This window comes from Leopardus geoffroyi, chromosome B1 (genome assembly GCF_018350155.1).
Source record: "Leopardus geoffroyi isolate Oge1 chromosome B1, O.geoffroyi_Oge1_pat1.0, whole genome shotgun sequence".
Classification (NCBI taxonomy): domain Eukaryota; kingdom Metazoa; phylum Chordata; class Mammalia; order Carnivora; family Felidae; genus Leopardus; species Leopardus geoffroyi.
In genome coordinates, this window is record NC_059327.1 from 192,116,188 (window position 1) to 192,131,789 (window position 15,602).

The window sequence follows — 15,602 nt, forward strand, 5'->3', positions numbered from 1 at the left end:
CTGTTTCATTTTATTGGTATAATTCTTTTTTTTAATATTTATTTTGAGAGAAAGAGCAGGGGAGGGGGAGAGAGGAAAGAGAGAATCCCAAGCAGGCTCTGTGCTGTCAGCACAGAGCCCGACATGGGGATTGATCTCATGAACAGTAAGATGACCTGAGCCGAATTCAAGAGTCGGCCGCTTAACCAACTGAGCCTCCCAGGCACCCCTTATTGGTATAATTCTTAAATACTGTTCCTTTTCTTTACCAACTTTTTAAAAAAAGAAATAGAGTGACCTTCCAGGAATGGTATGAAAGCCAGTGAAAACCACCCTGCAGCTCTAGTATAAGTGTATTTATATAAATAATTTAAAAGGAAGTATAGGCTCATCTATTCCAGGAAGACGAAGCAACTTGCCAATTAGAAATGCCCTTTCCAGAAGCACATTTGGAATTTGTCTAATGGAGCACTGTCCCCAGAACTGACTGACCCAGGAGAATGGTTTCCCAGATTAATGACCCCATCAGGAGATGGGACTTTGTTTCCATTACCAAGCATTTCTTTTCTTCCATTTTAGGTTTTAAGACTGGAAGAATTTATCCAACAGAATAAGGTACATCCCCGAAGAGGCAAAGAAAGGCCCCAGGAATTGGACAGCCAGCGCTGTAGTATCTTAGAGACCCAGGTAACCTCTGTTTTTTCTGCTTTAATTAAGGATATTTCTCTTCTTTCAGCACTTCATCGTCCCCAGTGACACATGCTGGCATTAAGAGGTTCTTTTATTTCCCCCCTCAGAGCTGCCAAAATGCCTGGAAAATAAAAAATCACCACAAAATCCATTTGCACAAACCGTGAAGAAAATAGAGTTCAAAGTAATTATGCATGTGGTTTGAAAAAGAACAAGGCTTGTCAGATGAAACCTTCTCTCCCTCTCTGAGAGCAGCTTGCCTGGCAGATAGAAGGGCACTCACCAAGAGCTGGCCTCCTGTTCTGCCCAGCAGGAAGCATAGTAATAATGCTGTCTGGCCACCCCCCTCCACCTCTGTGGTATCAGTCACTCTCATACTAGCTCTTCCCCACGATGCTGCCCTTTCAGGGACTCTGCCCCAGGGCGGAAGCTGGTTCCTGTTTGTCCTCTGTCAGCTCATGATAAGCTATTTTATTTTCCTAAGGACGCCATGATGAATTACCACACACTTGGTGGCTTAAGCCACAGAAATGTGTTGTCTCACAGTTTTGGAGGGGAAACATCCCAAATCAAGGTGTCAGTAAGGTTGGTTCCTTCCTGAGGCTCTGAGGGAGAATCTCCTGCATGCTTCTCTACCAGCTTCTGATGGCTGCTGGCAATCTGTGGCACTTATGGTTTGCAGATGCATCACTCCAAGCTCTGCCTCTGTCATCACGTGTGTCTGTGCATCTGGCTCTTCACTAAGGAAGACCTTCTTCTAAGGACCTTCTTCTAAGGACACCAGTTGTTGGGTTTAGGGCCCACCCTAATGCAGTTTGACCTCATTTTAACTAACTACATCCACAAAAGCTTATTTCCAAATAAGGTCACCTTAGTAGGTACTTGGGGCTAGGGCTTCAATATATCTCCCTGGGGGCACAATTTAATGCAAACCACAGGCACTCATTTAACATTTGTTGCATGATGTCAAAAACAGATAATTCCTGTGAAGTTAGTGTTTGAGCGCCCTGGCTTGGATGATCCTCTTGCTTCAGCTTTCCTATTATTAACCTTCGCATCTGGAGCCATCAAAAGCCCACCACTGTAAAATTTTATTTATTACTGCCCTAAATTTTCAGTCCGCTTCATACTCCATGTGGGAAAACACACGTGAGTCTGAATAAGGATAAGGACTTGAATAACATTTGTATGGGACCTGGTCAGTTCTAGAGCACGGTCCCCATCTATGACTTCATTGGAGTTTTACAACAACCCTGTAATGTACTCATTTTACAGAGGAAGAAACTGAATGACAGAGCAGTTGGGTGACTTGCCCATGGTCATAGGCATCCAAGCAGCCAGGACAGAACAGAACTACTTGTCTATGGTTCTGATCCTCTACTCTCCTTGTGAAAGTATCAACACATGCCCAGACGCCTCCCAGATAAAACTGACCTCAACTCTGTCTTGAGGTTGAGAAGAGCGGCAAGGATTCCCTGTGTTTCCCTTTCTGACACCCAGAGACTGGGGAGAATCCTTGAGCCGCCCTCATTGCTCCCACATAAGCCTGTAGGAGAAAGCTGAAGGCACCTTCATCCATAGGGCTGGTCCTTCCTGATCTGGGGCTACCCATCCTTTCTGACGATGTCTTCCTGAGAAGTAGGCAGATATTTTCATTCTTCTGCAGTTTCTCAAGAACCAGCCTCATGAGCGAGCCTTCTGTTAGAAGAACTGCTAGCCCCAGGGACAGCTGAACTTCCCACCAGCACACTGTGCAGTTTCTCAGAAAGACTCTTCCTCAAATATTTGAATATTTCTCAGCTCCTCACACTGACTGTGGCAGGGAGATGGGATGGAGTTGGCTGGGATCCTGAGTGAGGAGATTCCAGTGAAAATAAGGTTAATAAGCTCAGGAATATTGTGCATTGGCTGCATTTTCAGGGGACAATACACAAACATAGAAATTCTAGGTATGTTCCAGGACTGATGAACAAGGGCCAGAGCTGGTATGGCAGCTCAGGGTTTCTCTGCCTGATCCCCAGTCACTACCCACCAAGTGCCAACAGCATCTCCCCAATAAAAATGTCTCAGCCAAAAATGTCTCCAGATGTCATCAAGAGTCTCTTAGGGACAAAATTGCCCCCAGTTGAGAACCACTGATGTAGCTAAGAGCCCTGAAGAAGTTCAAAATCCAAGTGCATGTTGACAACCATGAATTGGTTCACCATGAAACTGGCTCTCCTACCACCCTCCTTGGTCTAGAACATTGTCCCTTATGAACCCAGTTTCTAGAGAGTGGTATGTATCTCTCCTACATAGAAAAGAATCCCTCCTCCCCCCAGTTCCCTATCTTGTCTATCTGCTTGTCTATCTGCTCAGAGCTATACTGTGCATATGCAAGCATAATTATGAATATATTATTTTTTCTACAAATGGTAGCATACTGCCTTGTGCTCTATTTTTTGTACCTTAAAATTTCATAGAGGAAATTTAAGGAGATTGTAACACAGCAGTAAACCTCCATATCAACCTCATTTTTTTAAAAAGAAAAAACGTAATATATTTAACCTTTCCCTTATGATAGATATTTTGGTTGGTTTTTCCATTACAGGGACTACTTCACTGGATAGCTCTGTAGTGGGATATAGTGTAGTATAGTGGTTAGGAAAGCTCACCCCTGAATCAGATGCTTGGGCTCTTATTGGCTAAAGAATCTCAGACAAATGATTTAGTCTCTTTGCTTAAGCTTCTTCATCTGTAAAATGGGGCAATGATACCATCTATCTCAGAGGGCTTTTGTGAGAACTAAATGAATTAATATATGTATAGTGTCAGAAAGTACCCAGCATGTGGAAATGCTCAGTAGGTGCCAACTCATGATTGCAGAATTTTCTGACTCCAGTGGCATGTGATTTTTTAACTTTGATAGTTATGCCACATTGCCTTCCATTGATGATGTCCCATGGCACACTCCCAATGGCAGCACATGTGAGTGCCTGTTTCCCCACAACTTGGACAACACAGCACATTACAAAACTTTCTGAACATGACCAGTCAGAGAAAATTTAGAATTTAGTTTAAATATTCTTGACACGCCAACTATATGCCAGCCAAGGGAGTTGAAGCTTTGCTCAGGCTCTAGAGAGACAAAGTCCTAGAGATTCTCTCAGGCTAGTGCAGAGGATATGTTAATGGCCCTCTGCTGTGCAGTGATAGCTTTCACTATACAGGAACCCGCAAGGGGCAGAGTCTGGAAGAGAAGGCTCAGAGGGGATTGAACCATCTGGCTGCTCATCCAGAGGTGGAAACAGGGACAGGACGCCAGAACCAGATGTTATATGACCACTTCCCCAAAGATATTCTTGCTGAACTGGGGGCTATACAATTTAAGTTTGTTCAAGACTCGGGCATTCCGGGGTGTCTGGCTGGCTCAGTTGGTTAAGCATCTGAGACTTCGGCTCAGGTCATGGTCTTATAGTTCATGAGTTCGAGCTACACATTGGACTCTGCACTGGTGGTGCAGAGCCTCCTTGATATTCTCTCTCCCTCCCTCTCCCTCTCTCTCTCTCTCTCTCTCTCTCTCTGCCCCTTCCCTACTTGAATGTGTTCTCTTTCAAAATAAATAAATAAACTTAAAAAAAAAATACTCAGGAGTTTTAGTTTAGGCCATTGGCTCTTCTGCCAAAGCAGTGCAGAGAGTCAATAATAGAGAGATATAAATAATAATGCCGATTGAGAATCGAGCTGTTTTCACTCCACTCCCAGAACATGCAGAGAGAGGGTTGCCAAGCCTGGGTGTGGCTCTGTCCCTGGGACAGTTAGCTGGGACTCTGCTGACACTTTTGTCCTTGTCTCTCATGTCAAGCCTCTTTGATTCTCTTAGATTCATAGTTTTATTCTCTGGGTTTCAGAAAGCCATGCCAGTCTTGCTAATTCTGGAGGAAAACTTTCTTTTTTTTCTGGAAGACTCCTCTGTTGCCTGGGTCACAGTGAACTAGGGAAGATAAGGGAGAAGTTTTCATATTCTTGTGCCTATACCTCTCCAGAAGAGAAAGAAGAGTCATTTGTGGTAATTATTATTCAAGCCTTTTTTGCCTCAACAAATATTTCTGTGTAGTGTCTGTGCAGAGCATGGGGGCTGGATGCTGGGGTAAATGAGATCCTCAGAGAGTTGGTCCTCAGGGAGTTCCATTGCAAGTGGGGGAAATAAATTTTTATTTAATAACCCGGTATGAGAAATACTGTAATAATGGCAGGAAGATTCTTTGCAGCCAATATGAGTCCAGGAAGGTTCCACAGAGGAGTGACATCTGCTGCCATCTGCCTGGACACTGAAAGTTGAAGATGACTTCATCAGCAAGGGGAAGGACCACAGTGAAAGGTCCCAAGTCGAAATCGCCAAGACTGTTAGGAAGGGAGATGAGGGGTACTCCAACACTTTCCCAGGCCTGAGAAGTGTCCCCTGGTCACAGGAGGCCCTGTGCACTTTGCCGGGTAGCTGTCACCAAGTACCATAACTGGATCATATGAATCCAAGGGTGTCAGCTGTCCTGAGGGCGGGCAGACAAATAATCACTAAGCCCTTGAACAACTGCAATGTCTCTGTGTGATGTGAGTAGAGGGGTCTGGTTCTATCTGACATGGAACAGGCAGGCTGCCCTGAATAGTTACTCTGTGGAGAGATTCCTGGCCGAGAATCAGACTGAGATCTGCTGATCCTGGGAAGACAGCATAGGGAGGGCAACAGCTCCTGTCTGAGATTAGGACATGGATTCCACCCCAGCTGTACCCTAGACCTACTTGGGGACCTCAGGCAAATCCACAAACCTGAGATCAATTTCCTTATTAATCTGATAAGGCCCTGACTATGTGCCAAGAACTTAGTGCTTTACACAGTCACACAACAACCCTAAAAGACAAGTGTCATTTTTATGCTCATTCTGCAGGTAGGGAAACTGAGGCCCAAAGAGTAGCATCAGGGCCCATGATATCATTCCATACTGCTTCTCATTAGTAAAATGGTGGCTATAATCCCTGCTTGGCTCCACACCCCAGGGACTTTTGGTAATGAACAGAAGAATGCGTATGAAGGCGCTTTTCAAAACTGTTCAAGATTCTATAAATGTAAGGTGACTTTATAGTATCTATTACAGTCCCCTGTAATCATTTCAGCAAAACCCCATTGCATTAGGTGTTCTATTTTAAGATGTACATAATGCTACTTTTGAAAGATTGTCAACTGAACTTGAGGATGACTTTGAATATTCCCTTCCAGGAGATTTCCTGGGCGTGGGTGTTCCTTTAAAATAGAAACAATCCAGAAGAGGTTAGCTGCCTGGAAGATGAAAGATGAAGACCTAATGTGAACACAAGTTTAAAATAACCAGCTATTTGCTTGGGAGGAGTTGGGAGGAGACTTTTATGATGGATGGTTGCAGAAGAAGCAGAACTATTTATTTTTCTGTGCATACTTTATGCCCAGGCCACTTTGGCTCTGGACAGAGAGTGCTGGACTGAACCGGAGCCTGATGGGGAAACCAGGAGTGTGAATTAGGGGTGGATAACTTAGAATACACCAGGAGTGGCTCAGGGTCCTTCCTGGGAGGAACTCACTGAGACCCTAGGCAGATAACCAGGAAACGGGCAGCTGGAGAGTCTGTTCTATTTGAAGGTCAGAGAAGAACACACCATTGACATGAGTAGTGGTGGGCTTGAAAGCATTCATTCAGCCAACTGGTGATCTCCATGGTCATATCCATTTGTGAAATATTCCAATGGCACCCTAGTGCCTTTTGAATGATGTACTTTGACTTCAAATGCCAGGCGCACAGATAGGGGGAGAGAGGGGGGAAATATTTTTGACATTTGTATGGTCTATTGGTCCACACCCCACCTCCCCACACCCCCCACACCCCGCTACACCAAAAGTTTGCTGAAATCAAGAACTATGTGTTCTTAATCTTTACCCTTTCCAGTACTTAATGTATCTGCCTGTGGCAGATGTTTAGCACCATCTCATACACAAATTGATACATTACATGACAACTGAATGAAGGGAATTAAGGGTACCATTTTGGGTCCTGATAGTTAAAGGTTGGATTAGGAACCCCATACAAAATTTGCCTTGGCTGGAGGATGATTTAGAAGAACACTGGGGTCCTTCTCCAATTACATGTGGAGGAAGAGGAGGATTCACCTTCCTCTTTGGGAAGGATGTCCCTGTCTCTGGCCCTAGGGGATGGAAAAAAAGCGAATAGACAGAAAGGATTACTGAGTTCACCTCCCTGTTGATTAGGAAAACAGCTTTCATCTGTCAGGTTGATTTTGAGCATGTTTCACAGACAGTTCTCATATCACATTTGTACAATGTGGTTTGAACTCATACCCAGTTAAGTCCCAGTGCTGGCACCTGGCAATCTTCCCAACATGGTGATCACATGGAATCATGGCAGGGAGTGGGACAATCCAGGAGTACAGTCCTCATGCCACCCTCCAGGCTATGTGACCTGAGGCAAGTAGCTGGACTACTTCTCTGACCTCACATCCCCATCTGTAATGTAAGGATGGCAGTGTCTTTCCTGCCCACCTTACAGAGCCATAGGCATCCATCAGTTAATGTATGGAAATAGAAAATGTGATGCAGCTGGGAGCCGGTGCAGTCATCTGGGTGCATCATCAGCTCTTTATAGCGTTTTCCATTCTCTCCTGTTTCTGGACTCCTGCCCAGGATGCCTTTAAATATATCAGTTGTTGATAAGGTGGCCCAGAAATTACATCCTGCACATTCCCTTTCATGATCTTCACAATGGCTCAGTACATTTGAAATTCTTTTTCATCTCTATAATAACTTTCGTGAGATATTTGTTCATTATTCATATTGCTTTAAGTGTCTTCTTTTTCCCTTGATCAGGCTTCATGTGTCTTTTCAAAAAGTCACCTTTCAGATGTGTTGGCTGGATCTCTTCTTTTCTATGTCGTTAATTTTGTCTTTCATATCTCTTTCCTTCTACTGACATGGGGTTTATTATGTTATTCTTTTTCTAACCTCTTGAATGTTTTCTAACAAATACATTTAAGGCTGTAAATTTCCCTGTAAAAATGTATGTCTTTAGCTGTATCCCATAGTTTACTTTTTAAAACTTACTTTCTTGTTGCTTTCTGATTTTATTGCGTTGTTATCAGATCACATGGTTTGTAGAACGTTAACACTCGGAACCATGGTGAGATTTCCCTGTAGACTGCTGTGGGGTCATTTTTAAAAGTAACCAATGTGATAGAAAAAAACCTATATTCTCATTTTAGTAACTTAAGTATACAGTTGACCCATGGACAGTGTAGGGGTTAGGGATGTCAACTGCCCCACATGGTCAAAAATCCACATGTAACTTTTAACTTCCCCCAAAATGTAACTATTAATGACCTACTATTTACCAAGAAGCTTTACCAATATCATAAACAGTTGACTAACACATATTTTAAAATAAGCTACAGGAAAGAAAACGTTATTAAGAAAATCATAAGGAAGAGAAAATACATTTATAATACTGTACTAGATTGTGCTGAAAAAAAAAATCCACGAATAAGTGGACCCTCACAGTTCAAATCTGTGTTGTTCAGGCGTTGACTGTATGTTGGAATTGTAGCTCTGTGATATGTTCACTGTATGATCTTGGGGAACTTATGTATTCTCTCTTGCCTCAGTTTCGTCACCTTTAAAATGGGATGATACTGCCCATCTCATAGTTGAGGGCCTGGCAACATGTAGTACCATGTAAATGTTAGCAATGATTAGTATTTCTTTTTTAGCTATTATGTTTGGGTTACTAACTTTGTTGTTCAAATATTCTATATCCTAGCTCATTTTGTCTACTTAATATATCAGTTTCTGAGAGGTGGTTATTAGATTCTCCCATTACAGTTACAAATTTGCCCATTTCTCCATACAATTCTGAACATTTTGCCTTATGTTTTCAGGTTTGATTGTTAGATGCCTACAGGTTCATTATTAGAGAGTTTTAGTGAACAATTCTTTTTACCAGGATAGATACCATGTTGAATTTAGCCAGTTCATGTTTATCATGCTTACTGATACCATTAAGATTATTTCTGTCAATTTATTTTGTGCTTTCTATTTATCAACATTTCCTGATAACCTTCAGTTTTCCTTTAGAAACTTGGACTAATTAACTTTATCATTATTTATGTACTTGTATTATACTATTCTGATTTATTGTTGCTATTCCACATTTACTGTGTAATTTTCCTTGGATTATATCGAACATGTATTTATAACAGGTGTCTCAAAAAGCTGTTTTGCTTAGACTGTGATATTAGCTCCTGGCCTTTGTAGGAATTAGATATCCAAGATCCTTTTAATGCCCCAGATACCTCATAGCGGGAGGCGAAGGTGGGTCTTTTAGCTTACAGTCCACATGGAGGTTGTAAGCTGGTCAATGACAACATTTTTTAAAGTGCACAGCCAGGAACCAAACTCACTGGGCCCTGCAACTAATGGCATGTCAGCCAGCTGGAATTTAGTATCCCGTTACACACAATAAAGAAAAAAGATTCAGGCGAAGGAAAATGGCCATGCAGAATGTTCTCAGTTATTGGCTGTGGGATTTATAACATTTTAAAAACTGTATATGGGATTACTTTTCCCTTCTAGGATGGAAGACAGAGAACACTCCTATAACTAACACAAAGCAGAAAAACTATTTTCTGTTTTATTTATTGCCGTGTCTCTGGAATAGTGTTCGTCACCTAGTAAATGACTCATAAATATCTGTGAGCAATTTACAGTAGCAAAAAAGAAAAAAAATTGTTATGGGAACTTCAAGGGCAGAGGGTATAATTGCAGCAAAAGAGATTGTGAAGGCTTCATGGAGGAAGTGGCTGTTGAGTGGGGCTTTGGAAGGATAAGCATGATCTAGAGATTAAAGAAACAGAGTACTAGAAGTGATAGAAAATACGGGATTCATTTTAGGAAACAACATGGTATGACTGTGGGAGACATTCCATATTCGACTGTTGCATCTGCGCCCGGTGTTGGGCTTAAAGAGGGCCTACAGCAGGGCGGGCAGTCAGAAGGACAGAAGGACAGATGTGGAATGGGGAAGACCAAGGACGAATACAGCCCAGGAGGCTGAGCTGAAATGGTATCAGTTTCTGAGGCCGATGAGCCTCCATCTCTGATGATTTTGGTGACCTGTAGGAGAATCCGGCATCCTTCATCATAGGGCTAAACATGCCCTGGGCCCAGGGTGTGAGAAGCCTATGGAGGGTCTGGTGAGAGGTAGAGGAGCCGAGAGCCCCAAGCAGCCCAGGCCAACCAGCCGAGCCAGCAGATCGGCGACAACGTGCACCTACATCAAGCATCCAAGCATGAAAAGAAGCAGGCTGCTCCTTCACACCCATATTCCAGGTCTTAAGCAAAGTCACATGGCCCAGAATTATGCAGGGAAGGAAAACCTGGAAAAGGTAGTTTTGGCTTAGCTAAGGACCCAGACAGGGTTTTGAAAGTTTGGGTGTGGGAGGCAGAGGGAACTCTTACTCTCCAATGGGCCACCACCTCCGGGCACCCCTGAACACGCCCACCCAGGTAGAGATGGGCAGGGGTTCCCTGAGGGCCACTTCCACCCTGATTCTCTGGAAATGAAGGGTCCAGGATCGCATGGTATCTGCTATGTTTAGAGGAAACACAAATGATTCAAACAGAACTTGGAACTTAAGAATCATAAAGGCACAAAGGGCCCCTGAGTAGCGCTGGAAAACACCCGAACTCTGGGCCATGGGATGTAGTGGGAGTGTGGGGCAGGTGTGGAAGAAAATGGCCCTCCTGCTATCCTCTAGTGGCCCATGATTTGTTTCGGTTTATTCATATAGTGTGTACTGAATGTTCTCCATGTGCCACGCACTGTTCCAGGAACCAAGGAAAGGAGCGTGAACAGAGCAGAGTCCCTGCCGCCCTGGAGCTTACCTTCCAGAAAGGGAAACTGAAGAAAGAAGTAGACAAGTAATTAACATGAGACCATGATTTGCACTTTGAGGAAGTTATAGAGCAAGGTGGGAGACAGAAAGTGAGAGGGGTGGTATTTTAGAGAAAGTGATCAGAGAACAATAATCTTGGGAAATCTTAATGTGAGTATTCATTCTATTTCAAGGACTTTACATTTATTGGTTTATTTAATCCTCATGACAACTTAAATAGTTTTTCTATTTAGTATTAGATACTAGGTAGGATTACTATCATTAGTAATACAGAGAACTGGGATTTAAACATAGGTATCTGGTACCAGAGCCCAGAATTTAAACCAGGGAAAGTCTCTCTGTTGTGGTGAGTGAAGTGAAGGAGCAAGGCATGCCAATATCTTAGGAAAGAGCATTGCGGGTGGTGGAACAGTCTGTGCAAATGCCCTGAGGCCAGTGCATGCTTGTTGTTTAGGGAGGATGAGACCAAGAGTTTAGATCGGGACATGTTGCAGTTTGAGAAGCTTGTTAAGCATCATAGTGATATCTGGTATATCTCTTGGAGATAAGCATCCAAGAGATATCTGGAGGACAATTGGATATCCAAGTCCAGACTTCAGGGGAAAGCTTGGAAATAGATTAAATTTCTTTGTCATCAGTATTCTTGGAACTAGATGAGATTCTGGGGAGTGAGAGAGAGAAGTCCAAGGACTAAGGTGTGGAGCAGAAGAGCAGGTGGCTTGAGCAGAAGAGACTAAGAAGGAGCAGCTGGCAAGGGAGGAGGACAGAGGGCCGCATGCAGAAGGGAGTGACCAGATATTTCCAGTTCTGCAGGGACTGGAAATGGCCCAAGGAGTGGCCATTGAGTTTGGCAGCACAGAGGTCATCATTGGCCTTGACATTGGTGACTTTTAAACACTTTTTTAATGTGTATTTTTGAGAGAGAAAGAGAGACAGAGCGTGAGTGGGGGAGGGGCGGAGAGAGAGGGAGACACAGAATCCGAAGCAGGCTCCAGGCTCCAAGCTGTCAGCACAGAGCCCGACGCGGGGCTTGAACCCACGGGCCTTGAGATCATGACTTGAGCCAAAGTCGAACACTTAACCGACTGAGCCACCCAGGCGCCCTGACAATTAGCGACCTTTGATAGACATTGCAGTACCTGGAAATACAACCAAAGCAATTTCATGTCAGGTTGAGAGGGAATGGGAGCCCCAGGCCCCATCCTCCAGCCTCTGTTCTGCCCCTTGCAAACCCTGAGGGTCCCAGGGACATGTCCCAGGGTCTCTGGAGCACAACCTGAAAACCACAGATGTAAGCAACCCGTTTATTTCACAGCTGATGAAGCTTTTGTCCAGAAAAGGGAGAAGGAGGCTGGCTCAAGGCCATACAAGTAGTTAGCGGAACCCCAGGTTACAATTTATCATTATTTAATGAGATTTGCCCATAAAGAAATCTGTTCCTAGCTTGTCTTATAATAGTGTGTTCCATAGACAGTGGTTACTATGACAAATAGAAAAATCAAAATAAAAAAGTCTTTTTCACCTTTTATCTCTTTGGAAAGGGGAGAATGCTAACACGAACAAATTAGATTTACAGAAAATTCTGAGGCCTCAGTGATCATTCCTGGTTTCCACATTCTTCTCCTACCACACCTTGTGTCTCAACACGTACGGTCATTCAGAGAGTCCCATGTTCTCCGATCCTATGTAATGAGATGTCACAGGCTGCCACCTTAAAACAGGTATCATAATAATAGCAGTTGTTCACACTGATCGGTAAGCTTTGCTGGCAGTGTTCTCTGATCCCCACAGCAGCCCCAGGGTCAGACTGCCTGATTGTATGTCCCATTTCTGCCACTCACTGATGGTGGGACCCTGGACAGGTTACTGATTGTCTCTGAGCTTAAGTTTCATCAGCTATGTGAAATGCTTGGTCAGCTGAAAGACAGGACAAGGGGACAAGGGCTGCTGCTAAACAAGGCACTGTGCTGGGCACTGAATCAAACCAAGCTGTGCACCGATCGTGGATCTCTGGGGGCCCTTTCTCCTCCACTCTCTGGTTTGATAAGCCACAGGCTGAATCAGGGAAGTGTACTTGGTCTCATCTTGCAACTGTTTTTGCCTTAGGATCCATGCTCGAAGCTGAATAAACCTCAGACCCCACCCAAAGGAGAAGAGTACCAGGATAAGTTAGCAGCTGAAGAAGGAACCAGCAGTGATGAAGAAGAAAGGTACAGGAGGCCATACAGGCTTGCAAGTGCTCCAATGAATGAGAACTCAGATTTGGAAGGACTCATTCATTCATCCATCCATCCATTCATTCCTCAAGTATTTATCACTGCCCTTTACATCATGTCCTCAGTGCAGCTTTGGGTTTTACACAATTTATCTTATTTAATTGTTATACCAACCTGGAGAGTCCATTCTATATATTAAGAATCTGAGACTCAAAGAGGTTAGTAAGCCTGTCTAAAACTCAGACCTGGACTAGCCTCAAACCTCTATTCCTTATTCTTCCAAGTTTTTTTAAACTAGGGGAGATGGGGGGACTCTGTCACAGATGGGAAACCCCCATCTCTATCACCTATATCAGTCAGCTTTAGCTGCTGTAAAAAACATCCCCAAAATATCAGTGATATTTAACTCATAGGTCAGCTATGTATAATCTTGGCTCCTGGCTGAGGCTCCCATGTTATTGCCTGCCCCAAACCTTGGGTAGAGTTCAAGTCTCATCCACATGCTTTGTCATTCTGGGACTGAGACTGAAATATTAGCCCCTATCTAGGGCATGTTGTTGTCATGGTAAAGGGAAGAATCTCAAAACAGCTGATGAAAATATGCAGTGGCTTTTAAAGCCTACACTCAGAACTGCATTCTCTCATTTCTATTCGTATTCCACTGGCCAAAACAAGTCACATGACCCAAACTATCACTGGACAGAGAATATGCTGTCCACATGCCTTATAGTCAGCTCTGGCTGCTATAACAAAACTCCACAGATCGGGTGGCCTAAACAACAGAAATTTGTCTCTCATAGTTCTGGAGGCTGGGAAGTCCAAGGTCAAGGTGCTGGTCCTGGAGAACTCTGCTCTGGCTTGCAGGTGGCCATTTTCTTTCTGTGTCCTCACATGGTGAGCAAGGTTGAGGAAGGGGGGTTAGAGGAGAGAGAGGGTGGGAGAGGAGAGGTCTCTCTCATGTCTTTTGTTTTAAGGGCATTAATCTCACCACGACCAGCTCCACCCTCATGACCTAATCACCTTCCAAAACCCCCATCTCCTGACACCATCACATTGGGCAATGGGTTTCAACATATAAATGGGGGAGGCATAAACATTCAGATCATAGCCTTGGGAAAGCAGAGTCTACACCCCTAAATCAGACCGATGGCAGTGTCAGGTGGTGTAGAGCCCAGTGAACTCCCAGCTACCAGTATTTCACAGAATCCTCCAGATTCTGCCTCAGGATCTATGAGGCACAGAAGAACAGTAGTTAAGGATGGCAGACTAGAGCCAGGTCTCCAGGTTAAGTCCTGGTACTTCTGTGTTACCATTGGCAGCCACAGACCTTGTCCTGTTTAGAACTCATAATTCCAGAGGGAAAGATAAAGCCTTTTTCTTAAAAATACTGACAGAAACTTCAAAGAAGTCTCTAAGTTGCCCAGCTTGGGTCACATGTTGATGCCTGAGCCAAGCTGTCAGGCCTGGCCTTTGTCACCTGCCCTCCCCTGGGCCCATCTGGGGATGAGGGCAGAGTGAACTGCACCTGAACCCTGTGGACTGAAAAGAATCATGGGGAAAGAGGAAAAGCTTTCCCCAGGGAGAGGATGCTGGGGCAGCCTTGTCTTTTTCTCCCATGGTGGCTATAGTGGTAAGGGCTGTCCTCAATTATAGAAGCAAAACGGAGGTGGGGGCTCTGAAGGTCATTCCCACAGGGGTGTTGGTGGGAACAGAAGAGCTAAACAGTGATAGGATAGGAACAGAATGGTTGCCTGAGCTCTAAGATCAGGAGCTGCAGGAAGGGGCGAGGTTGCATATTCAGTAGTTGCCCTCATGGGGAATGCTTGTCAGGAAACCGGGCTTTTTGGAATGGTGGCTCTAAGAGGGAAGTGGCTTTTCCATTGGCTTAAGGTCATCGTCAGAAGAGCAGATTAGGATCAGCTTTAATGGGCAGGGACAGGGACGTCAGGAGAGCCAGTTCGCTTGGTGATGGCTGGATGAAAGTGGCTCCTTAGGAGGTGAGGGAGTTGAGGCAGTAGAATGAGGTCAGAAAGGGACATTCCATGAGTGGTGTTCCAGGGAATAATGATGGTGATGAAAATAATAATAAATATTTACTGAATGTTGGCATATGACGTGTGTGTAACATGTTGGCACATCGAAAGGATTAACCCATTTAGGGGCGCCTGGGTTGCTCAGTCGGTCACACCTCCAACTTCGGTTTAGGTCATGATCTCACAGTTTGTGGGTTTGAGCCCCACGTTGGGTTCTCGTCTGTCAACACAGAGCCTTGGAGCCCGCTGTGGACCCTCTGTCCCCTTCTCTCTCTGCCCCTCCCCCCTCACATTCTCTCTCTCTCTCTCTCTCAAAAATAAATACTTAAAAAAGGATTAACCCATCTAATTATTATGTAAATACTATTTTTGAAGTACCTCACTTGAAAGATGAGGAAAATAGAGGAAAGGGAGGTAACTTAACAGGGAGGTTATTGTCTCCCAAGGTAGACAGTAGGATTGGATGGGTGTCTCTGACTTCAGAATCACGGTCTTAGCCACATCTCAATTTAGGGCAGCTAAATTGAGTGTGTGTAAAACCAAGAGCCACAGGCCTTCCACCTCTCCAGGGTCACTTGATCCACTAATAGTCACTAATAAGAACTGAAACTTCCACTTTCAGCCATGGGCTTCCAGTCTGGTACTAGTTACTGTTTCTGGAAACAGCTATAAAACTGGAGAAAACAGGGGCCCCTGGCTGGCTCAGTCGGTTGAG

The 15,602-nt window shown here is 44.2% G+C and overlaps 1 protein-coding gene across 3 annotated transcripts in view; it reads left to right on the forward strand.

Moving 5' to 3' along the window:
* FAM184B (family with sequence similarity 184 member B) overlaps positions 1–15,602 on the forward strand; it is a 184,637-nt gene that overhangs the window by 131,940 nt on the left and 37,095 nt on the right. For all 3 annotated transcript variants that reach the window (XM_045474438.1, XM_045474440.1, XM_045474439.1), the window contains 2 exons: positions 559–666; positions 12,745–12,848. In XM_045474438.1, coding sequence (XP_045330394.1) covers positions 559–666; positions 12,745–12,848 — 212 coding nt within the window. The remainder of the gene's footprint in view (positions 1–558; positions 667–12,744; positions 12,849–15,602) is intronic.